The 26,037-nt window shown below is 48.9% G+C and overlaps 1 protein-coding gene across 8 annotated transcripts; it reads right to left on the bottom strand.

Moving 5' to 3' along the window:
• Nucleotides 1-637: 637 nt before the first annotated feature.
• On the bottom strand, nt 638-18,812 carry ANP32E (acidic nuclear phosphoprotein 32 family member E). Of its 8 annotated transcripts, none has more exons than XM_082332809.1 (8): nt 18,544-18,810; nt 16,628-16,777; nt 15,864-15,986; nt 14,244-14,409; nt 12,561-12,718; nt 10,387-10,441; nt 5,408-5,456; nt 4,216-4,435 (listed from the first exon to the last, which is right to left on the bottom strand). In XM_082332809.1, the coding sequence occupies exons 1-8, from the start codon at nt 18,595-18,597 to the stop codon at nt 4,420-4,422; spliced, it is 771 nt and encodes a 256-aa protein (XP_082188935.1). In that variant the 5' UTR covers nt 18,598-18,810; the 3' UTR covers nt 4,216-4,419. The 8 variants fall into 8 exon arrangements, with proteins under 8 accessions (XP_082188930.1, XP_082188928.1, XP_082188929.1 ...); XM_082332806.1 differs by lacking the exon at nt 4,216-4,435 and adding an exon at nt 8,242-8,325 and having other exon boundaries at nt 18,544-18,808; XM_082332804.1 differs by lacking the exons at nt 4,216-4,435; nt 5,408-5,456 and adding an exon at nt 638-739 and having other exon boundaries at nt 12,561-12,715; nt 18,544-18,812.
• Nucleotides 18,813-26,037: the final 7,225 nt, after the last annotated feature.

Genomic DNA, 26,037 nt, shown 5'->3' with positions numbered 1-26,037 from the left:
AGGCTCCTAATTAAACATCATTTCTGCATGTCCCCAATATTCCCATGAAAGACACATTCCCAAGAGAGAAGCATATGACAAAATTGTCCCATTTTCTTTGTATCCCCCATGTCTTTAACTACTCTTTCCTTCAAGATTTGCTCTAAAGCCCTGCATGAGAGGAAATGTACCATCACACAAGTTTATCATAAAGTTACCACGCAGCTTTAAACAAATATACAAATGCAATTATATTTGCCAACTGATACTGATGTAACTAACAGAATCTTTCATCCCTGAAAAAAAAACCAACATCCAGAGATTTTCAGTTTATCTTATTTAAGTTCCCGAAAGACGTGAGCTCAAACACATTTCTGACGCTTCTCTCCCAGAAAAGAGACCAAGAGTTTTGACCCTCTTGGGTGCGAAGGCTTCCAGGTGGAAGCTACCTTCCCAAAGCCCGCTGCGCGCCACAGAGCTTCTCTCCGTTTCACAGGTTTACCCCCTAAATTTATGTCTGACCCCTTCCTAGTTTTCCCAGCTCACATTTGCGTGGGAACGCAGGATAGAATTTCATCCCTCGGCCTTGTTCCACGCTGTGGAACGACTGCCCTTTGCTTTGTGTGGGATAACTGCCTGTAACCGTGCATTATCTTACCTTAACTGTCTTCCACGTATTACAGTGCTGGTTTGAGCGCTCTAAGGGTCTCAGGCACCATCACGCTAACTTCTTTATCGTTCTGGAGGTTACAGGATGCCTCTGCCAAAACAAGTTACTATTAAAACAACACTGTCATGAGGCTATGGTTAAAATGTAAAAAAAAAACCAAACCAAAAAACAAACCCTCAACTAATATTTTGAGATAAATTCTTTTTTGGCAATCATCTGGTAAACCCATTTCAGAAAAAGCATATGAATATTTTATGTTTTCCTGTAGTCTGTGTTCCTTATCATGCTTTAACTAATAAAAAACACAATACCAAGCAAACATAGAAAGAACAGCAAACCAGAATGTTACTCTTAAATACCATGGTGAAAAATCAACAATAAAAATATCTTAATATACAAAGCGGCCACTTTAGAGGACTACTCAGTGAGGGCAGCTTTAGTCTGCGGAGGGTAATCTCTCCAGGCTGCCTTTTTAGCTGAGGGAAAGAGAGAGGCTCTGCTAGGAAGCGACTGGCAGCAGCTACACGAAGCACCGCTGTCTGGCGGAGCTGCCCACGCTCCACTGCCTATGCAGAGGTGTCATTTTTGTTTAGACCAGGACCGTTTCCCCTTTTTTTTTGCTTTCATTTTCCCTTATCTCACAAGATCCGAGATGTACGATGTCTGTTAGGCGCCTGTCGGGGAGCCTGTGTCCTCTCCCCTCCCGCGGGTCCCTTGGGGACGGCTGTGACACCGGCGCTGCAGGTTCTGGGCATGGAAAGGGCAGGCAGCGACTGCCCAGCGCGGCAGAACCGCAACGGGCTGATTACGCCGTGCCGAGCAGACCAGGGTAAAGTCACCCCCTCTACCTTTAGCAGTTCTTGAAGACCCTGCCCGGGCACCCCAATAAAGGCTACTGGGCCAGCTCTGCTTTAGTGGACAGGAACTAATAATGCTTCACCTAGGCGGAGCTGAGGAACTCTAATTTGCCACTCCTCAGTCATCAATATGGTTATTTTATTTGAATTAATTTTACTGGAGAAGGAAACGCACATCAAACACACCATTTTAACATACTATATTAATATAGGAAAAATATCTCTTTTTTTCCAACACAAAACCAAATATGCAGTCTGTGGTCATTTTTTTCCTAGAACAGAATCCTTTTCCTCAGTGCCAAGAGTTCCCAGCCTTTATGTACGCTGTGGTTTTCTTTTGGTTTGTTGTTGTGGCCGTACATTTATTTTTGGATTCTCCCTCATTTTTGGCAGTTAAATTAGAAGCATGAGGAAAGGGTTTCCTCAATTATTTCTGGGGCTGGTTTTTTTTTTGTTTTTTTTGTGTTTTTTTTTTAAATAAGACACACTCAAAGCAGAAACTGAAGCATACTAAGAACTATAATTTTAAAGTTTAAAATCCAGAAGGGTGTTCCCCAGAAGATAAAGCTATAACTCAAGTGAAAAATCTCCCAACAGGAGAATAGCACCAGAAATTTCACTGCCGCAAGCTGTGCTCTGCAGAAACAAATTTTCTGCCATCCTGCTCAAAGCAGCTGCTGTCCCTGACTTTTTCTCTTCCCGTCCTATGCACTTTGCTGCCCGAGGGCAGCTGCTTGCCCCGACTCCATTTGTGCCAGCCCTGCTGATCGATGAACAACAAATGGAGAGCATGAGCCTGTACTTACAATAGGATATGATCTTACTCAGGCTGCAACCCCAAGCACGACCAAGAGACAGAAATTAGAAGAGAAGTAAAAAGTACTTAAGAATTATTTTTATCTCCTAACTTCTGAACTGATCTCATTCTTTGGTTCAGACGTTCGTAATGTTTATGATCAGTGAAACTGGTGTGTATTTTGTTAGCATACAGCAACAACTCTTGCTGCCAAAATCAACACACAGTACTCTGTTTACTGTTGAATGTGGCAGTTTTCATTTTGATAATTCTCATTACTCCATCATACAGCTCATAGTATTTTACACTTTTCTCCAAGCCCAAATTCTGGAATTCATGTGATTACATGAGAATGTCAGCTTCTCCTTTATCACATAAAAATACAGATAAAGAAACTCGAAAGCATGCTCCCTGAAGGCCAGACATTGAGAGACCCTCGTGGTTTTATGTCCTCAACAGTATGATTTTTTAAAACTAATTTCATTTAGGGAGGGAGGGGGAGTAAAGGCAAAAAAAGGCTAACACATCATCTTGGAATGCGTGGGAATGGCAAGGGATAATTCTGTCCGTTCTTGGTTACATTACAGATGAAAGAAAACCCTTTTGTGTAAGTCTTACCTGCACTAGGGTTAAAATCGTTGGTAAGAGAAAAGGATGCCTGTCCTAGGCAGGTCTAAAGACAGCGCACAAGCGTGCCGAGGAAGGTTGTGACATCGGCTCCTAGGCACGTGTAAAGCAGCAAGATCCTCGCCAGCACCTGATGGGACCTGCAGAGGCAACAGCGCCAGAGTTTCCTGAGAAACGCAACTGGCAAAACCGGATTTCCAGAATCCCCCACGCCAACAGCCATGCCTTGCTGTCTAAGGAAAACAAGTTTATTACCCCTCCCCTCTACCATCGCTCCCCTTGACCCTGCGTTCACAAAAGGCACCCCGCGTCCTTTTTGGGACTGTATCAGGTTTACCTGAAATTAGGCAACAGCTACTGTGGGGAAGGCGAGAAAAGGGGAAAATTTGTCTGGTAACCCTGCATGTGCCACGTTTCCTTGGGAGAGCAGGCCAAATTTGGGGAAGAAACAGATGAACTACATGGCAGCACGAGCTGCCTGAGAACACACGGTTCAAAAGGAGTTCCCTAGCTACTGGGTTTTAACTAGGGAAAAATTTCTTCACATTTTCACGCTGAGCGTTTGTACCGAAGCCCAGCTACACTTACCCTTTCTCACGCATTAAAAAAAAACCTTTGGGATTAGGGTTTATACTTTTTTTTTCCTGTTTGGACTCGGTGCTCATCACCATTCTGGTGCTCGTCAGCCACCGCCGCCATAAAGCTCACACAAACTGAGAGGAAAAGCCTCTCTTGAGGGGTTGGGGGGGAGGCAGAGGCTGTTTTCGGCTGGAAATGAGGCACTTAGCGGCAGCTTTCCTCCCCTCCCCTCTCGGCGGGCTCCTCCCCGCCTCGAAGGGGGGAAGCGGCGGCGGGAGGCGAGCGCAGCCGTTGGGGAGCGACCGTTGGCGGGGCGGGAAGCGGAGCGGGGAGGCGGGCGCCGGCGGAGGGGCGGAACTGCGGCAAATCTCAGCCAATCAGCGGCGGGGCCGCGGCTCGGCCCCTGCTGCCCGCAGTCGGGGAACCCCGTGGGTAACGGTTTCCCGCCTTTGGGGCCCGCGCGCCCCCTCAGGCGGGGGGGCGGAAGGAGGCGCCCCCTCCCCGCGCTCGGTCGCCTCTTGAGGCGTCCCTGCCCCTGAGGAAGGAAGGGGAGGGGAAGCAGCACGACTGGAAAGGGGAGATAAGGTCCGAGAGGGGCGGGAAAGCGAAAGAAGGGGCAACAAAAGACAAAAGCTGCGAGAGGAGGAGAAGGAAGGAGCAGGAGGGAGGAAGCCGCACGGCCGCCCGCCAGCGGGGCTTCCCCTCACTGCGACAAAATGGAGGACGGCAGAGCCCCTGGGATTCCGCTGGAGACAGCAGTCTGGTGCGCTTTTAGCCTTTGGAGAGCGGCAGGCTTCCCTCCGTCCCTGCCGGGCTGCCGCCGGGGCGGGGAGCGAGCACGTCTTCAGCCGTGTGGAGCATCTCGCCTCGGGGAGCCGGACAGAGGACTGCTGCAGCAGCAGAGGTGTGTTTTAAACCAGGGAGAGACTGGCAGGGAGAAAGGTGGTTTATGACAGGTCACGACAAGCTGCTCGCCTCCAACAGAACGAGCCCGTCAGCCCACGCCTCAAGTTTTTCCTGATTTTGAAGACATGCCTACACAGCACTAAATTTCCTCTCATCTCCTTTGCCATGCATGTACCAGAATGAAACAGCTTGGGTTTAGTTAACATAAACCCACCAGTATCCCCAAAAGGTAGGCTAAACTTGTGTTAAAAACAATCCTGAAGCTCAGGTTCTCCAGATGGTCTCACTCCAGTGGGCAAATAGGTGCATAGGGAGCAAGCGGCCCATATGGGGCTGTAGATGGAAAGGCAATTCCTCCCCACACTTAAAAAAAAAAAAATGCCAGAAAACCACCACCCATTTCTTGGCTAATCACTCATCCAGTAGAAGAAAAGCCTGTTTAGTTACTAGCTTTCTCAAGTGCATCCAGGGGATTTTTGCCAAGAATGCTGGACTAATCCCAAAATAAAAACAATGCTATGTCTAGCTGTACAGGAGAAGCAGCTTTTTTTAAACATTGTTCTTGAACGAGGAGTAACTCACACAGGCCGAGGTGGCTGCTTTGAAAGGACAGCGTTAGACTTGCAGCTCAGGCTGCAGGGCACACCAAGGCAGCATTTACGAAAAGCAAAATATAAACAGGCCCTCGATTCTCGTTTTTGTTTCTTAAGACTCAGCCAGACTTGCATAGCTCAGCTACGCTCGCGTGGTACTGATTTATACAGTATGCAAAAGCCCTGTCAGCTCCAACGCTCGTTTCTACATGGAACCCATCTGGAAACGCTGTAAGTGAGCTATCCAGACATCACGTCGGGTTTTCCACAGCATCCTTCCTCGACTGCGACAATGCCACCAAGAACCAGAGTATCATGAAGTCCAAGTTCTAGCCCCAAAAAGACACACAATTCTGCAGGTTTCCCCAACAACGAAAAGATAACAGGAAAGAACAATTACCTCTTACGCCACTCCTTAAAAAATAGCACATTCTCCACAGCTGCACATACTAAAAGAAGTAATCCAATACAATAGTCTCAATTTATTTGAAATAATTCGGTTTGAAAACTTTTTAATTTAAAATTTACAGCACACGTGGGGAGGAAACATGTTTTGTTACAACTAAAAATTATCAGAAGAGTGCTGCAGGGTTGTTTTCTTTAATTTAACACTGTCATGGCTTTATTCAAAACACAGTTGCACAAAATCAGTTACTCCAAAGTTTAAGGAAAGAGTTCGATAAGGAACCGAAACACACTATATACATACTGCCATACAAAGAGCATTAAAATAGGACAAAACCTCTACAAAATATAAAACCCACCCTTACATATTTGCATGAAAAGACCACCCACCAAGCAAAAAAGTTTCAAAAGTTATCTGGAGGCTCTGTATTACTTATTTTAAAAAATGCTATGCTGTTCAATTGCATGCCAAGCTGACAAATATGAAACTATATTTAGATGGTAACACTGAGGAAAAGACAAAAGTTAAGCTTTGTGTGAGGCTCAGATTTTTAGATGTAGCGGCTGATGCACGACACTGCAAGTTGCTTTTAGGAAGTGTTAAGGTCTGCTAACCCCTTCCGAGTTTATTCTGTTTTGTCCAATTAGCTCATCCAATGTCAAAATCGGACTCGCTTACTGAAACAAGACCAGTACTCAAATAATCCAGCAAAATAGTTATTTTTTCCATTTAAAACTAATTTTATATGCATCAGTAAAAGACAGTTAAGGAAAACCCTGACAATGAGGTAAAGTACACGCTTATAAATAATAGGTTTCAATCATTCGCCGAGACTAAAAAAAATAAGCAAAAAGATGGGAAAACACACTTTTCTACCTCAAAGCTGAGCACAAAGCAACTGCCTTGAACACAGAGCCTCCACGACAAGATAGGATGTGCACTTACCTAAGATTTCTATTCATTCAGTATTCATACACAAACACAGGAACTTAAGATTGTGGTTGCAAATGTAGTTTTACCACTACTTTTCTAGTGTCTTTACAGATATTCATTAAAAAATGCAAAACCCATTTAGTCAGTTCATTTCCAAGTATATTGCCATCTGCCTGACTCGTTTCATTCTGTTGCCTTTAATGGCTGGCTATGCTTTACAGCTACATGAGAAACTATGATTTAAGGCTCTATTTGGGGGGGGGCAAAAAAAAAAAAAAAAACGAAACAAAAAACCCACACACACAAGAAATTGGGCTTTGCAGAACTTCAACCCTGCAGTATCTAAACTTGATTTAAGAGTTGGAAGTCACATTTAAAGTCTGCTAGTGTGTGAAATACCTATTAAATATTCACAGGTAACCGATCTACGGGTGACTGACTCTTACTTAGGTCCAGGAAATCTCCCTCTTCCCCACCCTTGGTGTCTCCCCCAGTTTAATGGCAGCTATTGTCAGCCAAGACAGATATAAAAATAAGTCTCTTGAATAAAGCTGTGTGTGATATTTGGTTCAGTACCTACATGAAACAATGTGAATTAGTTTTATATCAAGACTACTGTTTTAAATCCAAATCATGACTGAAAGAGGAATGCTGTATGCCTGAACTTGTTTCGCAGTGGCTCAAATAGGAAACATGAATCCATTGGGGCAGAGTTATTAAGACCTGTTGGTCGCAATCGGGCTGCTAGGAAAAAAGCTCGTCTGCATGTCTCCTGTACCTGCCACCAACCGTATGCAATGGAACAAGTTTCTGCAGCCATTCAATATAAAAAACCCTAAACTATTAACTAGTATTATACACGAACTCGAATGTTTTGCCTACAACCAGATTTAAAAAGTTTAAAAGGTGACCTGCAGAGAAAGACTAACTTAGGTTCATCTTTCCCCCTTCAACGATTCTATAAAAGTGGGGGGGAGGGGGGCGTTTGAAAAAAATGTGCTTGAAGGAGCTACCCGTTAACTTCTGCATTAGAAATGCATATATTTTATAGCCAAACACCATGATTGTTGCAGAATTCCCAAAATGACAATGCAAGAGCGAAGCGAGTGAAAGTTTAACAAAGACTGCTAGCAAAATGGTTTAAAACTACGGATTCGTTGCTTTTGTTAATACCTGCAATGACTATGTATTTTGCGAGAAAGTGTACGGCGTACAACCCTTTCAGTTTGCCAAGATACGTTCGTGACGGTATCTAGCGAATACTCCAGCAAACACTGAGCACCTGAACAAGCAGGAAAAAAAGATCTTCCGAAACCCACTTCGGCTTTACAACGTAACGCACAAAATGGAGAGAAGGCATAAAAAAATAGTACAGGAGTCACCTTTTAAAAAGCTGAAATAAAGGTGTAATCTAGTTGTCGATTTCAAATAGAATCCCTGGTAAACTCAGGCTATAGTCAACATCTCGTTTAAAAGAGACTGGAATTTGCCATATAGCATTTTTGAGTTCAGCTTTTTAAGTATAAAAACTTTAAAATCTTGAAGGAAATTCACAATATTAAACCCATGTGAGATGGGTGTTTTAACTCTGGGCTAACGATGACCAACACAGCAAGCTTGTACAAAATTAAAGAGCTCCAAATAAAAGTCTAGGGGGGGAAAAAAACTTGACAATGGCTTCAGTGATTATAGGGCTGAAAATTGCCGTCTACATATAGGTTCACTAACAGGCTATTATATCTTATTTGGAATGATAAAAAGGGCAAGAATAGTAAAACCACACTTCTATAAAAAGTTAACGTTTTATCTTCTGTAGGGACATCTATGGTACATGGAGACATACAGATCTGCATAATCACTATTGCGTATTCTGTAACTTAAGAGTCTGGTCCTACTTGCGTCTATAACAAATTAATCATCCTCTTCCTCGCCTTCGTCTTCGGGGTCTCGTTTCCTCTTCTCCCCTCGAATGCCCTCTGCTAAGGAAAAGAGGTATGCATACATCTCATTAGGCTCTGCTCAGACATCATAAATGTAACGGCATACTTGTAGCAAAGGAAATTGAAACAGATTCGCGTTTGCTTGCAGTTAATGCATTCACCACCGTAACATCTCTGTGCTGCTTATGGCTCTCAAAAAAGATCGGTTTACGTTACTCTGAATAATTCAGGCAGGCCATATTAAACTAAGTTCACGCTTAGCACGTGATGTTCCATACAGGAATTAGCAAGATGAAGTGGATGTATTGAAAAGAAGCGTTTCTGTTAACGTATATTTGAGAACTGAAATGGAAATGACATTTTTGTATCTCCCTAACTTTCGTTTTTAGAAGTTGCACACGCCCTGCCCAAACCCCAGCAGTTTCTGCAGATACCGAGTGAACCATGCTCTGCCCTCTCTCCACTGACGAACTGATACAGGCATCTTGCATAAACATCTTTGAGCTTATTCTTAGAAATATGCTTAATTCGGTCAGTGGACTATGCGCTCTTGTGGTGAAATCATGAAATGCAATTTTGTCAAATCTAATAGATTTATTTTCCAGCAGTCATTTCCTGGCTAATTAGCCATCCTGACCTCCTGCTTTGTTGTCTTAATAGATGCGAAGGCTGCATTTGTAAAGAGTGAAAAATTAGCATTACTACTTGAGAATTACATTTTTTTCGAGTGCAAGATGCATCTCCAAAAACCTCTCCGTTAAGCCACGCGTTCAGAGGAGACGGGGCCTGGTCCAGGGAGAAATTCTAGAATTTGCCTACAGTTTACACAGACTTCAGGATCAATACAAAACTTTGCTGCTGGGGGTAGTTTAAAGATTCGGACGCAGTTCCTAACCATTAGAACTGCAAAGCTCTGGAAGAGCCTCGTAGCAGGAAAAGTACAGAGGGAAAGATGGCTAATTTTAAGACGAAGCTTAATAATTTTGTTTAAAGGGACTTTAGCAGCCATTGACTGGTGTAACAGGGGGCTCCCAGCCGGTGTCCTGATCTTGCCACCCAAAACAGAGATGCGTAGGACTGAGCCACCTTCCGCCCACCCACAAATGGGAGGGCGCCGATATCCGCACAAGAACCCAAATAAGCCTCCCGCCCCTAGAGCGACCGCTGTTCCACAGGTCCGGAACAGAGCAGGAGCATCGAACGTAAGGCTGGTCCCTACCCTGAAGGCTTGGAAACCTCAAACCAGGTGCAAAAAAGTGCTAAAATAAAAAGTTATTTTATGAAAAAACACTCAAGTAACCCATTTCTTGCAAACAGAACTTTACGTTCTGCAAAATGCCAAAGGAGCAGCATCAGCCTGCCAGAACGCCACTTTTTGCACAGCAGTTACACAGACTCAACACGCTGCACCTTAAAGCAGGACGAACCACGCCCACTGGCACTTCTTTTTTTGCAAGCTTTTGATTATTACGCATGTGTCTGACATCAAAAGAGTCATTTATGAAATTACAACCATTGATAAAAAGACTAGATAGGAAACAATACGACCGGGCTCGCTAGCTAAGCCGTTAGACAGGATGCCGGCTTGAGTTTGCCTCCCTGGAGGTGCCTCTGAAGCAGACAGCTTTGCTGGAGAAGCCACTTCCAGCTTGATAAAGGGAAAAGACGCAGCTGCTACTGCTGCTTCGAGGGCTTGGCCAGCCTCGGGTGCGTTAACGAGGTGTTTTAAATGTATGTAAATACCATTTGCGAGGTATACAGAAGAGTCCCTCTCCTCTCCACGTTGGAAAATTAAAACTTCTAACCGTGTAAGAGATGCAGTATCTTTCATTTCAGAAAACTGCTTCAACGAGAGACTTTGAAAACCTGTCCGTCCTTCCTGATTTTTATTTTATGAGTGGACAAAAAATATCAAATACTGCACAGCTACTTTACTACCTGCTCGAGCTCTCGCTTAAACTGATCCTAAAATACTTCACATACCTTCAGAAACAGAGCGGCCAAGTGCTGATTTATGCCATTAAAGTGCACATCCCAAACTTGCAAAGTTACAGAATAAGAAATCGGTTTAGTCACAACTTTAGGAACTCGAGAACTTACCTTCTTCCTCCTCATCACCTCCTTCTTCAACATAGTCATCGTCATCATCTTCATCCTTTATAAAAATCGTGAAATATTTTTAAAATTGCCGCTTATTTAAGTTTTGCTTACATGCTGATCCTGAGCAGAAATTCAGAAAATCCCACTTACTCTGTTCAGAGGTCACATTCCACATTTACTGTTTGCTACTGGCCGTCTGCGCAAGGACAGGCAGCCAAACCGACTATAGGGCATTTCGTCACCCGAGCCAGGGCACTACCCGGCCCGGTATTCTCGTTTTTCTCTCGTTCCCACTTACCACTACCTTACGCCAGCTCAAGACTGAGTTATTGCAAAATTAACGACAGCAGAGAGATGACAAACAGCTTTACTTTTCCTTTTAACCCACTGTCATTAGAGAACAAGGAAGAGGAGAAAGCAGAAATATCTTCCCAAAATTATTGTTTCTATGTCAAATGAATTAAGTTGTTGGGGATTTTTTTTTTTAAAAAAGCTGATAGCTGAAAAATGTAAACCAATTAACAATCAGCAGCCCCAGAAAATTAAACAATGGTGCAAGATCTCTGCTCTACTGGCACAACGTCAAGCCTTGAAGACAAACTGAAGTCTTATTTTTATACCCATCCGCTATGTCAAGTTTAACACATAGGGTAACGTAACAAGTAAAAATGCGACAACATTGGAGAGCCCACCTGCCCTTTGCCCTTACAACATGGGAATTAAAAAACGCTCTGGATTAATTCATTGCAATTAGAACGGTGCATGATTTAATTTTCCAAATTAATTTTCCAAGACACAGGGAAAAGTTAGCAGACTAGCACTCTCGCAAAGCGTCACGTCCTTCACCCTGACCACCGCCCGTTCCCTACCGAAATGAGTGCAAAACACAAACTCGGGATCTGGTTTTGCTGCACCGCCACCAGAAGGGCAACGGCTCTGAACTCCCCGAACGTTTTCATGGCTCTGCGCGGCAATTCCTCGTCACCTCACGTGCGGAGCGCATGCGGACGCCAGCGACCGCACACGATTAATTCCTGATATTCTTCCCAGCCATGTATTGTTCTTTTTCCAAAGAACTCTCTGTAAGGTCTCGGCTTCAAAACAGATTTACTTATTTAGTTTTAGTTTCATTAATTGCGTTACGGACATTTGCTCTTCAGAGCATTAAGGCGGGAACAAAGTTACGTTTGTAAGCAAATCATATGAGCGCTAGTTGCAAGAACAAAATGAAGAACACCAGAGTTTAGCTCCAAGATTTTCTGCACATACATGTGAAACGCAGCTGATAGAAGCAAACTCTTATCAAAAGTAACAGTAACGGAAGCGATGTCAACAGGGGTTTTCTGATCCGAAACGTGCGAGCTGCTTGCACAGACTTGCACACAAAATCCACGCCAGACACATTCTCCCTCTGAAACCCCTGTAGCTGTCAGGGGAGAGGACTGAAACTCCCAGGTTTTACTTCTATGCAATAATCATTTAGGCACGACCAGTTTACAGCTACAAGAATCTATTCATAACCTGGTAAAACACGTATATTTTCTTATCTTAATACTCCTCCACTTGCTTTTTAGCACAGTAACACACTACTACTAGAAAGATCCTGTGGGCTATTTTCCACAGCTCTTCACCACCACCACTAAGAACGTTTTCAAGTGAGCGCACGGTAAAAAACCCAGCATTCATTACAGCAGAAAACCTCACTTTTCCTTTGCGTCATCTTACTTGAAGTACTGGTAACTTGTTGCTACTTCATTCTTTTCTTTCGCGAGACCAGGGTATTTTCTTTGGGTTTCCAAAAGAAATTAATTTATTCCACTTAATCTGTATTTCTATTCTGACAATTTAATTGGTAGTAGCGCAAAGTTTCAAAACGTTGGGGAGAACGGATTCTTTAGCTCACAAAGAATAAAGAGGCTCCACCATCCTGCGACGCTAAGGGCTGGGATGAAAGTCAACCGAGTCTTGGAAGTCAGCCAGGACCATCCTCGCAGCTGACTGCCACCACTCCTGCTCAAGCCAACGCTCTGTATTTCAGCGACAGCAGCATGCTCTCCGAAATCTCTCGCTCCATCCACCCTGCACTTACTCTGCTGCGTCGGGGTGTTTAAATTCACACCCGAGTACGCAGGTTTTCCTCATTTCTTGGATTCAGTAGAGTTTACAGACTTTACCTGAATCTCTTCTTTCATCAGGTATGAAAGACCAACTTCCTCCTCCTCTTCTCCTTCCCCCAAATCTGAACCTCCATCATCTTCATCATCTTCCTCTTCATACTCTCCTGGAGGACCAGCTTCATCCTCATCTTCATCATCGTCATCTTCATCTCCTTCTGAAACGAAGGATACACTTATACATATATGCTAAACGTTAAGTTTCATTAACTCCTCTTTAGGCAAGTTTGTATACACCAGGTCAAGCCAGTTGCAACGTCTTTGTCCAGAAGGGTTTGGGGTTTTTTTAATTTTTTAAATGCAGGCAACATGTGGGAAACAAGCGCGATTTTAATGAAGTTAATCTTTGTAATTTGTTCCCCCGAAGGCAGGCTACCGATGTTTTTACATCGCGAGCTTCAGGCAAAATTCTTGACGCCTGAAGCACCTACGTATGCAAACTCCTGCAAGGGAGCTGAAAATTTAGTCGGTGGAAGGGGAAGAGAGGCTCCTCTATAGAATCAAACCCTAAAATATTTAAAGGCAAAACCAGCTTAACATATTACATTTATCTGTTATTTAATCACTTACTAGTAGCTACGGTTCCAAAGGGATGATCTCTCATTTCATTCCTACCTCTGCAGCATAGAATCACTTTCACAGTTAAGCAAATTACAAGAAATGACAAGGTGATTTAATGCTTAAAGTCATTTTCAAGTTAATAACCTATTAATCTATTTTCAAATATTGGGTTTATTTTCACATTCCGAGTATCAACTATTTGGCTTTCATCAAGTTCTTTTAAACACCGGCTTCCAAACTTTGCTGGGCCTGCGTACTCGTCAGCAGCCCCAGCAGCCAGGGCCCGGCACGCAGCAGCGGCAGCTCCCAGCTAACGCCTTAAGAAAACACCGAGAAACCCCCGTCGCAAACAGACGCAGCCCAAACCTCGCCAGTTATTTGTGTGGATATTTACAACGCGGGCACGCGTAAGACGCTGCATCACAACAGCAGCCCATCGTATTTGCTAACAGCGCCCAAACGCATTTGGGATGTTTTTTTCCTGAACAGCTCGGACCGCGCCGGTCAGCTGTGAAGCCAAGCACGTGTAAAGCGCACGCGGACTGTTCCTGCAATCACATCAACGTAGCCTTTGCGGCCACGCGCTGACAGACCTAAACCTACGGGTTTCGTTTTCATTCCAGTAACGTGGAAAAAGATGCAGGAATAGCCTCGTTAAGGACTAGAGCTGTGGTCAGACCAAAAGGAACTATATACATTTTTGAACAAAAAATTGTCTTAGGCTTGAGCACGGGACTGAAGCCATTACAAAAACCAGTAAAATTACAATTTTTCATCTAAAATAACGTGTGTTTGTCCCCTCGCTTTGTATCACTCAGTAGTACCACAGTGCTTTACTACTGGCAACAACTTATTCTGAGAATATTTGTATCTTTGTCACAATATCTTTAGTCAAATTTCCTTGAACTCAGAAGGCTTCTGCAAGAACACTCAAACCCTCCGACAGGAATTTGCCTTCTGTATCCCAGCGTGTTAATACCAAACGAGCTCTAGAAGCCTGCGCTTCAAAAATGAGAGCCCCGAATCACGCTAGCGCATTCGAGAAGTCGCTACGCCCCACGCTACATCCCTATCTTTGTTACAGCATACTGCTTCTATCCACAGTTTCTTTCAGGAAGTTACCCTCATCATCATCGTCTTCCGAGTCCGGCGCCTCGTTATCTTCCTGATCAAATCCATCTAGGTATGTGATTTGCTGAAGCAGCTCAAAAATGCTGTCTCTGTAATCCTCGAGGTTTGTAATCTCACAGTTGAACAGGTCAAGGCTCTTCAAGTTTTTGAGATTTTGCTGCAAATAAATGAAAAGGGTTTTGTTTTTTCCCCCCATTTCTTGACACGGTACTTCAAGTTACAGCGCGCTCGCGGCCCAAGTACAGTTAGCCACGCGGCCAGCTACAGCACGTTATTTTGTCCCCAGCCCCTCTTTTCTGTCCATGCTTTGCTCCCCAGGAGACACAAACTTCAGTGCAAGGTTGGCTGCAGTAGTTAGCACTCCTCACGCCAGCGCTTCTGCAGATCAGCCCCAAGCGCGTTTGCCGCGCGCCCGACGCGTCCCTGCAGCGCCAGACCACCCTGCCCAGCCTGCAGAACGCACGTTTGGGGCTGGGTTCTGTTTGCGCAGCCCATTTTTGTTCAGGCAATCCTGGGTAAAAACTCGGCAACTCCAGCAGCCTTTCAGTGAACAGTTTGATTCCAGGCATCTTGTGAGGAGCAAGCGGGAGGCACTTGGTAGGATTTATAACCAGACTACAGAATTTGCTTTCCGAACAATGAAGACCAGACAACCGACGGTGATTTTTCTCACCGTTCAGACTTTACACACCTACGGAACGAGCCACCTGCGTGGCTTGGCAAGCATCTGAGATCTAAATAAAAGCGTTTCTTCTACAGAGCACTGCAACTGCTTCCCTCGGTCTCCTAACTGCTGGGTTAGAGCACCGCTGAAGTAGATGAAGAATCTTTACGAGCAGTTTTAAAAACACTGCAGTCTGTATCAAAATCCTAAAAACCAAATCATCAGCTAGAAAAATGGGCGCACGGAGCAGGCAGCGGCGGGCGCCGGCAGCTTCCTCCTACGGTTCAGTGACCCGCTGCTGGTGCTCGCCAGGCTGCTCCGAACCGCCCGCCTCACGCACCGCCTCATCGCTTCCCAGTTTAACGAACGCTTAAGGCAGTTGCTTATTAGACAAACTATACCTTAGCAAAGGAACACAAGAGGGTTAGCAAGACATAACCTGGCTGCTTTTCTTTCAAAGACAAAGCAGAAGCCCAAAAATCTCGGAGCCAGTACATCCCCCTAGGAACCCAGAAGGGATTCCGCCGCAGGGCCTTGCAAGTCCTGTCTCTAAGAACCACGACATCGAGCTCATCGAGTCAGGACCAACCGGAACACTGACAAACCTAAACCAGCGCAGCATCCATCGCACCTGAGCTGGCAAGGAAAAAAAAATATATAGAACATACGACAGGTAAGAAATGAAATTTCATTCCGCATGCCTTTCAGCCGAAAAGGAACCTAAGCAGCTAGAATGTATCCCGCCGCATCTTTGTACTTGCTGATTCCTTACGCTGTACTAGTTTAAACTCGCTCTTTCCATGCTGTGCTTGAAAAAACTGCTCATCCCCAGCCCCTACAGCTAAGTTTGTACCATTCCACTGCAAAACAATTTGTTTATTCTCGACTAAAACCCCAGTATTTATTACATTTACATTTTCCATTAGCCCCTCTCACTTTGTACTTACAAGAGCTTCCACAGTGCCAAGATCTTTGATTTTGTTGCCACTTAGATTTAGATATGTGAGATTCGGACATCTTTCTGCAAGGACCTCCAGGCCTCCCGAAATGATGTTGTCGCTCAACTCCAACTATTACACAGAAAAAAAATTCAAGTCATTAAACGGTTGGATCGGTACCATCGGCTTCAGACCCGCGTCATTCTTAACCGTTCTCCCTTTAACTGAGCAGTTTCGTCGCAAAGCTGAACGCTTCTGAAGAGTCCCACAAGTGAACAAGCCCTCGCCCAGTCACCGCGCTGGCGATAAACTTGGTCAAAAAGTTCCTTTAAGTTGACTTTGAGAATTATCAAGTCCTTAAAAACTCACGGGTTTGGACGCTTAAGTTTTAAGTTAGCAGGACACAGAATACGGGAATGCAGTGCCAGCGACGTGCAGCTTCGCTGGCCGGGCAACCCAGCGGCCTCCGATCGACCAGCAGCACGCAGCGAGACGTGGCCAACCTTCGCGCTTTTAACGGACGAGCATTGACCGTCCTGAGAGTCCCTGACCGAGCCCCCGTTTGGCCGTAGTTAACTGGAGATACCCAAAACCATTTCAGATCTTAAAAATAAAAAGAAGTAGATGGACGCAGCACCGTTTCACGGGCCTGCCACCTCACAGAGCACCGTCGGCGCCACGCGGGTTCAACCGCGAGCGCCGAAAGGCGCAACCGCGGCTCGTCACCCGTGACTTTTACTTCTCGAAGCGCTCCAGGCGAGACGCACACGTACCTTTCGGAGCTTACTCAACGTGGGGAGTTTGGCCAGCGATGTCAGCTCCACGTTGGCCATGCTAAGGAACTCAAGCTCTTTAAACGAATCGTTCAGACCTTCGATTTCGCCGTTGCTGGATCGGCAGTTATCGAGCACCAACTCTGTCACCTTCGAACAGGACAGCGAGTCACTCGTCAGTTTAATCAGCGCGAAAAAACCACACGCTTCAGCGAAACCACAGCTTGGAGACTGTTAAATATCTGTCGGTTTGGTGTTTGTCTTAAATTGAGACTAGACTTGCGGTCCGAAATCACTGACGCCCGCCTAGTTCACACAAAAAAATAAAAGCACGCGAGTTTCCCTTCCTCTGAGCGCGCTCGGAACCCCGCAGAAACGGCCACCTCACCCCGCGCCTCGCCGCCGGGCGCCTTCACGGCGCCCTGCCGCCCCTCCGCAGCCCGGGCTACCAGCTGCCCTCGCGTACGCGTGAGCCGCTGGCCTCTTTCTCAAGTCGAATAACGTACTCGCGCCCATTCGAGCCTGCGGAAGCGTTCCGTTTCTTTCGGCACCCCAAACCTGCTGGCTCCGGATTATTTTAGCAGTGAGTTCTGCAGGTTCATGAAGCCCAATTAAATAATTTCCTCACGCCAAAGCCACTGAAACAACTAGATAACCGATACAGGTCGCGTACTTTGAGAAGCGGTAACAAGGAGCAGTCAATTAATTTTAAATTATTTTATCTACAGCGGAACATACCGCTCACGGGAAAGGACACAAGGCGACTCTTCCTTTCCCCGTGCGCTTTTAAATACTAACATTTTAAGACTGCTGCGGACGCCTCCGAGCGGCACGCTTCGCCAGCTTCAAGTAAAACCTCGCTATTGTTTTATTTTTCCATCAGAAAACGTGACTCCGAACAAGCACAAAGTTTTCAAAGGCAGCTGCCGGGGGAGAGCAGATCTTCACGGCTTCGCCCAAGATCGGCGCGCGCCAAGAGCACGGCGAGGCCTCTCCAGGTACCTGCCGCCGCTCAACTTGCCGTTTGGTTCAACCAACCGTTTTCGGCACTTTTTCCCCCCAAATCCCCCGCGAGCAGCCTGGCAGCGATACCCACGTCGCCGGACTTTGCTCCCGGGGCGAGCCAGAGGCGCCGGCCGCTGGTTTTTCTTACCGACCTCGACGCAAAACCATCTGCCGGCGGCAGGCGTGGGGGCAGCGGGAGCTGCGGGCCCCCGCGGCCTGGGGCGTTTTGTAAGGGGCACGGGAGCTCCCACATTTTCAGATTTTTATTTTTTTTGTGCGTCTTTCCGAAGAAACGGGAAGTTGGCGGCGGGGGGGGGGGGGGGGGCACACACACACGGCCACGCCGGTTTCGTGACCCGGGGGGGACCGGGGGGACCCCCCCGGCTCTCCCCACCGTGCGCCCGGCGGGGCGGCGGCAGGGAGGAGCGGGACCGGGCCGGCCGCGCCACGCAGCGCACGGGGAGGTGGGGGGGGGCGGAAAACAAAATTAATCACAACAACAACAAAAAGAAATAATTAAAATAAAAAGGCTGAGGGAAGGGTCGAGGCCGGACCCGGCGCGCCCCCGACCTGTTTACCACAGCCGCGCTCGCCAAGTTGGAGGCGGCCGGGCGGGAGGGGATTAGCGGCGGCCGCAAGTTGGAGGCCCCGGAGCCCAACTGCGGCGGGCGGGGGGCGGCCCCGCGGCGCGGGGGGGCGCTGGCGCGGAGGGAGGGGAGGGGAGGAGGGGGCGCGGGGCCCCGCCGCCCCGGGGCCGGCGCCCGGAAGCGCCGCCCGCGCCCCGCGGGGCTCCTGCGCCACGGCTGACCCAGATTCGGCGACGCCGCCGGGCCGGGCCCGCTCGGCCTGAGGCGGCGACGGTCGCCCCGTGCGGAGGCGGGAGCGCGGCCCGCCGCCCCGCCGCCCCTCACCTTCTCGGGGGCCCGGTTCCTCAACTCCAGGTTGATGCGCTTCTTCATCTCCATCGCCACCCCCCTCCCGCGGCTCCGCAGTGGCGAGGGAGGGTGGCCGGGCGCGGCGGGGGAACCGACCGCGGGGTCGCTGCTGTCGCGGCGGCCGGCAGTGAAGCGGGAGTGGGGAAGGGGAACGCCGCGGGCAGCCGCCGCCGCCGCCCCGCTCCGCCCGCAGCTCCGACCCCGTCAATGGCCGCTCGCACACTGAGCCTCCATGACATGGCGCATGGCGCCCCCTCCCGCCGCCACGCCCCCCGCCCGGGGCGGGGCTTCCTCCGCGCCGCCGCCCTTCTCATTGGTCCCGCCGCGCCGCGGGGGGCGCCGCGCCATTGGCTGGCCGCCCTGCCCGTCCGGCGGCGCGGCCTTTTAAAGGCGGGGAGGGCGAGGGGGAGAAAGGGGGCGGGGTTTGTCTTTGTGCGCGCGCGTGCGCGGGGCTGGGCGCGCGGCGCGCCCTTTGCACGTGGTGGCGGGGAGGTCGCGCGCCGGCTTTTGCACGCCTGGTGGCACGGGGCGGGGGGGGGGGGAGTGCTGCACGCGGCGTTATGCACGCGGTGTTTTGCACGCTTGCTTGCGTGGGGTGGCGGCTGCGGGCGGGAGGTGGCGTGTCCGGTCACGCGGGGGGAAAGCAGCACGGCGGGGGGGTGGGGGGGGGCGGGGGGGGGCGGAGGTGGGGGTTGCACGCCGCGTTGCACAGCCGTGGGCCGCTCGCGGGGGTTTGCACGACTGTTTGCACGGGGAGGGGGCTCCCGGCAGCGTTTTGCCAGCGGGGGTTTGCACGCCCGGTTGCGGAAGGGGGCTGCGGGCGGGGCTTTGCACGCCTGGGCGCACGGGGGTGGCGCAGGTGGGGGTTTGCACGTGGGATTTTGCACATGAGGGGTTGCGCCCGCGGTTCTGCACGCCCGGTTGCACGGAGGACCGCAAGCAGAGTTGCGCAGCGGGTGTTGCACGCCCAGTTGCATGGCGGGAGTTTGCAGGGAGTTCTTGTGTGCTTCGTTGCATGGGTGCTGCAGGCAGGTTTTTGCCTGTGGGATTTTGCGTGGCGGGTTGCGGGGAGGGGTGGGCTGCAGCTGGGGTGTTGTATGGGTGACTGTGCGGGGGGTCGCGTGCCCAGTTGCACAGAGGTTTGCACGCCCGGGGTTATACCCTCTCCCGCAGGCTCTGAAGGCAGGGCGGGACGTGGAGGCAGGCGCTTTCCAGCTTTGCTCTGCCTGGCAGACGCGGTGCGGTGCAGTCGCTGCAGGAGAGCTCACCGCAGGGCGGGCCGGGGGCTTGCCGAATGCCCCCGTTAAAGCCTGGATGCTTTCAGCTTTGGGCCTTTGCCGATGCCCTGTTGGCATCTCCCCGCCGCTGGCTGTGGGGGCCTTGCAGTTCAAATGGCAAAAAAAACCCACAAAGGATGCAAAAACCCCTGGAATAGGGAGATGCGCGGCGGATGAGGTCGTGCCGAAGCGAAGCCGCTGGGTCCTGCCAGGTCTGGCCAAATCTCGGTCCAGGCTTCCCGCAGCCCCCCCATGACTGAGAAGAAGCTGCTGTGGTTGCTGTTAATTCGCATGATTTTGTGTTCGTATGCATGAAGGCAGCTTTGCAAACGTATGGGATATATAGGGGAGGGTAGATGCACGAGCAAACAGCTATGTGATAGCATCATTCTTTAGTTCTGAGGCATCTCTGGGGGGATGTATATGATTTATATACATCTGGAAGCATGGAAAACTGTTTTCTATTTAAAATGAAATAATATTTCTATATTTAAAGCTTCGGTCCTGGGAGATGCTGATCTCCAGCCGCGCCGTGGCTGCCGAATCATGGCCGTAAGCCTGTAACGTCCTTGGCGCTAAGTGCGGGCCGGAGCGCTTTGCCAGGCTGGAAGTGTTGGGCCCCCCTAGACAAGCAGTTCCAAATATTTATATGTTGGTTCTTTCAACTCTGAGCCACAAATAGCCAGAGACATTTTGGCAACTCGGTGGCAGAAGGAAAAAAAAAACCCAACATGGGAATCTCTGGTCTATTCTGCTTTCTGTGAACCGAGTGCAGAAAATATTTCCTGTTTCAGGATGAAATAGTGGGCGTTCAGCCAGCCTGCTTTCCTGGTTCTGCGAGAAGGGGTTAAAAATGGGGTCAGAAAGCCTGAATCTTGCCAATTCGGTGCCATATTTGGTCTGGAAGGTGTTTTATTTTAGGGGGTCTTGAGTACAAAGTCACCCGCTGATGTCGGAAAATAACGGCTGGTTTTGCCGAAGGGGAGGCCCCATCGCGAGGCCGCTGCGGCACTAAGGGCAGAGCATCGCGTTGTCTGAAACTGAATTTAGTTGTGATAGCTGATAGCGAAGCGTTTAAAAATAGACATTTGGAAAAAAAAAAATACACATTTGGGAATAAAAGTTTGTTGGAGTTGAGGCAGGCTTTAATAGCGGCAATATTCGGTCATTGCGGCATTGCAGTTAATGCTTGCTTCACCTGCCGATTAGCCAGGAGAAGGGTGAGTTTGGTCGGAGGATGCAGCGAGTCTGCGTCCTGCCCGTGCAGGGGAGGTCCTGGTCCGGGAGGCGTGCCGTGAAGGAAAACGGGAGAGTTAAGGAATAAAAGGAGGATTGTGCTTTTTCGTTTCAGATCCGGTTGCTCCGTGGGATGCTCATGGAAGTGGTTTGTGTTCGGTGCTCTTGTCGGGGCTTTAACGTCTGATGTAAGGTTGCTGCTGACGGAGGTACCGGGACACTGGGGGAGGACAACTTACAAATAATAAATGCGGACCGGTCTCAGCCCTCACCAGTGATGGTGTAAATCTGCACAAAATCAAGTTTCTTTCCCCAAAGCGCCATCCTCATCTGAACAGGCCTCTAAAAAAGGGGGTTGCAGACCGCAGAGCTGGTTACCTCCTCGCTGGCCCCGTGGAGGGCGGCTTCGAGCCGCTCGTCCGTAGTCGTGTGCGTTTTTGTATGCATCGCTGGCGTTTCTGGGGGCGAAAGCAGGGCGCTGTTACTCCCCCCGTGGTTGCTCCTGTACAAGCGCTGTGCAAAAAGCAGCATCACCAACACCTGGAGTGAGAAACGAGCTCTAAAGCCACCCGAGGCTGGAGCACGTTAAATTGACCCAAACCCCACCGTTACCCTCTGCCGTGGGACAGCGGAGGGTGAGCAGAGCGGCGTTGGTGCCTGGGCGCTGCAAAGCCCCCGTGGGCTGCGGCTCCCCCGGCGCGTTGCACCCGGGTCCTGGGAGCCGTGCGAAGAGCAGGTGCAGCACAATTTGTTTCCCAAATAATTTGATAAAGCTGCTAGAAAACACCCGAGGCCTTGAGAGATGTTCTGCTTGCTTCTTGCCTGAAGATAACTAGGAAAGGCTCTGAAAACCAGAGGGAAATCCTCTTTGTGTTAAAGCGGCTTAGCCCGCGGAGGGTTGCTGGGAGAGCTGGGCGGCCGTTTGCAGAGCCGAGGGTCGGGCGGGCATTGCACGAGCGGTGCAAAAAGGGGGAAATCTGGGAAAGCAACTTGTGAAAGCATCCGGACACGGTGCGGGAGGATGGCTTCACCCCTGGCTTGGGATGCGGACTGAGGAAAAGCTCCCGGCTTTACCGTCGGAAAGGACCCTGGATGAGATCTTGGTTTTCCAATTAGAAACACAGGCGTGCTTTTCCAAAGAAAAAGAATTAAAATAACATCTTAAGCTCTTAATATTTTCACTGATAAAAGTGCTTTTGCTCACTCTTGGTATCATGTGCAAGACTGCAGGTCCCGTAACGGAAAACCTGGGATTTTCCCTGGTCGGAGCTCCGCGGGTTGGAGCCGGGGCGTTGGGGGTGGCTGCGGACGGTCCGGCTGCAGCGGAGCCCAGCTTTTCCTACCGCTCAAGGGAAGGTGCATTTAGTGTTGCAGGAGAAAAGAGCATTTATAAACTGAAGAGATTTTGGTGAATAATACCCGCTTTGGGAAAGCGGGGAAGGTTGTTTCCAGCTATGCATCGTTAGCTGTAATTAGGTCAGGCCATGCCTTATCCTAAATGCTGCTATAACTTGAATATAGTTTTTGGCCCTTTCTTCTGGTCTTGAGGCGGGCTATGAAACTAAGCTGGGTTTTTACGATAAACTGGGTTTATTGTATATGTCTTCACATATTTAACTTCTCTCTGTGCTTGGGTTTGTCTTGCGCCTTTGGAAAGGGCTCGCGGTTTTCTGTCCCTCGGTGTCGGGAACACCTCCATTGAGTACTGATGCCTCTAATTATTTAGTAATATTTTTTATTGATAAACTTAACATGTTATAAACACATATTTAATTTTCCCTTATTTTTTTTCTTCGTTGCAGGGTTAAAAGTCTCAGCGCCGTGCATTCACAGATTATTTTCCGGAGCTCTGCTAGGCAAAGCTCAGCATTTTTTATCAACTTTTATAGCGGTGAGGAGCCAGGAGGTGGCACTGGCTGGCAGCGCATTCGGGTCTCGCTCCCTTCAGCAGCTCCTGGCCCTGTTTCAGAGCCTCTTGGCTTCGCTAGAAAATAAAATACTTCTGCTTTTCAAGGCTGGGAGCCTGGGTAATGGCGTAAACCGGGCTGAGGGGTGGCAGGCCTGGCTGGCGATGGCACTGCTGCTGTAGAGGAGAGGGGTGGGTTTGGGTTGTGCCTGCTCCGGCAGACCGGGGAATTCCTGCCTGGGGTTTTGCGGGCGAGCTCGAGAGGGCTTGAGGCTCCGCAAAGCCGGGGGCCGTGCGGATGTGGCCACCCTGAACTCTGCCTGTTGGGTTGAGTCAGCCTCCGTTGGCTTGCGGGTGCTGCGAGACCCTGCAGGAGCTCCAAGGCGACGTGGGTGCACCTGGATCAGGTTTGCTGCCCCTCCTTCCCCATGCCTCCTCCAAAGAAAAGCAGCGTAGACACACAGAGTGGGGGATTGCATTTATTTTTTTCCCCCCGCTGGGCCAAAAGGAGCCTTATAAACTCAGATTTGCTGACAAAAAGACCCATTTCTGGTGCAGTTTGTTCCGCATGGGGAGCTGGTGCGGGCTGTATTGCTTGCAGAGACTTTTTTTTTTGTCCAGCTTCTCATTGCACTGCCGATACTGCTGGTGTTTCTAGAAAATAATTGGTATTAAGAGCAATTCTGGAAAAATGCAAGTGAAAAGCTTCTGCCTGCTTTTTCTAGGTAGCTATTAGCTTGTAGCTTGTGGGTTTAGATGCTTGAAAAGATCCTTTTGATGGGACAAGCACTGCACAAGCCTCTTGCATTTGTTATTCCTGTTCTGCTGGTGTTTACTGATGATTTACCAAGCGACTGCAAATGGAACCGCACCAAACCTCGTGGCGGACGGTTGCCGGCATGGAGGGTTTGTCCCCGAACAGCCCCATTGAACGTGGTGGCTTGGGAAGGTGGGATGTGGCAAAATCTGCATCTGGTCCCCAAGGTGCTGAGGTTTTCCTGGAGAAATGGGGTGGGAGTTGGGGCAGGAGGAGCAGGTTAGCCCAGCTCGGGCGTGGATGGGCTGGTGTTTCTCGTGCTTTCCCGAAGGGTGTTGGTGGTTTCACGCTAGAGACCGAACGCCGATTGTTAGTAATTTTATTGGCAGGAGTTCATATTTACAACAGAATAATAGGAAATAGGAAAGAACCTAGTCATTACAAAGCTCTTCAGTGTTTGCACAACTTTTACGGCTCGGGATGGCATCATCCATCTATTGAAAACATTGTACATAAAGTCACAACTGTACTAAAAACAGAGGTGACCGCATTGTTTAGAGGATGTAATTTCCAGCGTGGTGACGATGTTCTTTTCTTCATCAAAGCCGGCGTGTCTGCAACGAGGGGAAAAGGTGAGGAAGTGGTTGCCACGTCCTCCTATTGTGTTTCAAGCCGTGGTGGTGGCAGGACGGGGATTTCGGGTGCACCTGGGATGTCGGTGAGCTTCGGCCTCTGGAAAAAAGGGGATTTGGGTGGTTGAGCAGCGGAGGTGCCTGGGGCTGAGACCCAGTTTGGGCCAGGGGTCCCAAAAGGGTGTTGGCACCATTGAAGCTCCCATTGAAGGCTGTATGCAAAGAGGGGACTTGGGTGCTTTGGAAAAATACCCTAAAATGCTTCTTCAGGTCATTAGCGGCAATTAAAGCTGCTTTGGTTGTCCCTAGCATTGCAGCTGGATGCCTGAAAGGTTTAATTATTTTTTTTAATTCTTTTGAAAAGTTGCTGCAAAGCCCTGCTTGCTGCTGCTTTAGAAAGAATTGAGTTTTGCTGGCTTAAAGATGGGCTTTAAGTGAGTGCTTCAATCCTACGGGGCTTTGGTACCTTCTGAGGAGGAGCACGGGGAGTCATAGCAGGAAACCCAGGAGGCTGAGGAGGATGACGAAGGGGAGGTGGCACCGGAGGCGCGATCCCACCGACTCATCAGGCTCCTGGCAAGTCAAGGAAAAGAAATCCATCAACAATCGCTACTTTTAAGGTGCTCAAAGCCCATGGCAGAGTTCATGCCCTAACTCCTCTGCCTTCCTAACTATTCCCGGTGATTGCTCCTTGGGGAGAAACCGCATCGTTGCCCTGGAGCATCCTTGTCTGTCGCTGAGCCAAGGGAAGGTATCGCTGGAATCTGGGGGTGGCACCCTCGTGCAAATCCCTTCCCCGGCGCCCTGGTGGTGCTCGGATGGGTGACGAGGAAAAGGAATGACCTCTGATGTCGCAGCGTGTAAGGTAGCCAGAGGGATCCCTCATCGGGACTGGCTTGGTATTATTTAATTAGGAAAACTGGGAATTTCTCCTTCTCTGACTTTCTGTGCAAACCGGCAAGTCGGTCCATGGCAAACTACTCACAGCTATTGCATGGACGCTCTTTGCCCAAGCTCATTTGAGTTCAGTGATTTAAAATCAACGTTTTAAATCCCATTTATTTCTTCTCGCGACGGTGGTTTTGGCAAGGAAGGCCCCCTTTTTTGGGAAATAGGAAGAGAAAGTCCGACTCACCTCATATGCATATGTGGGTATTAACGTGGTGTTCTCAGAGTAATATTCTATCGTTGCGTATAAGTAATCACCTGGAACGAAAGCATTGTCCTGATGAGTCTGTATTAGTATTTAGTATAAGCAGGCAGGCATCTTACCCGCTCAAGCCGCTACAATAACGCCACCAAGAACACCGAGCATCGATTCCATGGGTTGGAAACTGAATTTTAGAGGCTGCCTGGGTTGGGGGCTGAGTTGGCTCGTGAGCAGCGATGGCAGCGAGCTGGGGGGTGCGGAGTCTGCTGCTGCTGCAGAAAGCAAAGTGAATCGCTCTGCTCTCCGCTCCCGGGGTTACCGCTGCTCTTAGTCCGTCTCGGGAACCTTTTTGGCTCAGCAAGATGTGGTTTCAGATGGTAGCGAGAACCCCCGGGGGCAGAACAGCTCCAGAAAAATGCCTTTTAACTCTACTTTTAATCTTGTTTTGTGTTTTACACCAAAGCATCGCTTAATTTATAGCGGTCAGACCCTTTCGGTGTCAGCGTGTGTAT

This window comes from Platalea leucorodia, assembly GCF_965183815.1.
Source record: "Platalea leucorodia genome assembly, chromosome: 24".
Taxonomy (NCBI): domain Eukaryota; kingdom Metazoa; phylum Chordata; class Aves; order Pelecaniformes; family Threskiornithidae; genus Platalea; species Platalea leucorodia.
Note: the sequence above shows the minus strand (reverse complement) of the source record. Positions and strands in the feature narration are given on the sequence as shown.

Bases quoted from the DNA above. Each gene is read 5' to 3' on its own strand.
- ANP32E (XM_082332802.1), bottom strand. From the start codon at position 18,597: ATGGAGATGAAGAAGCGCATCAACCTGGAGTTGAGGAACCGGGCCCCC. The intron at 15,987-16,627 runs GTACGTGTGCGT...TCTGTGTAATAG, and splicing joins CGTTGAGTAAGCTCCGAAAG to TTGGAGTTGAGCGACAACAT. The intron at 14,410-15,863 runs GTAAGTACAAAG...ATTTATTTGCAG, and splicing joins TTGGCACTGTGGAAGCTCTT to CAAAATCTCAAAAACTTGAA.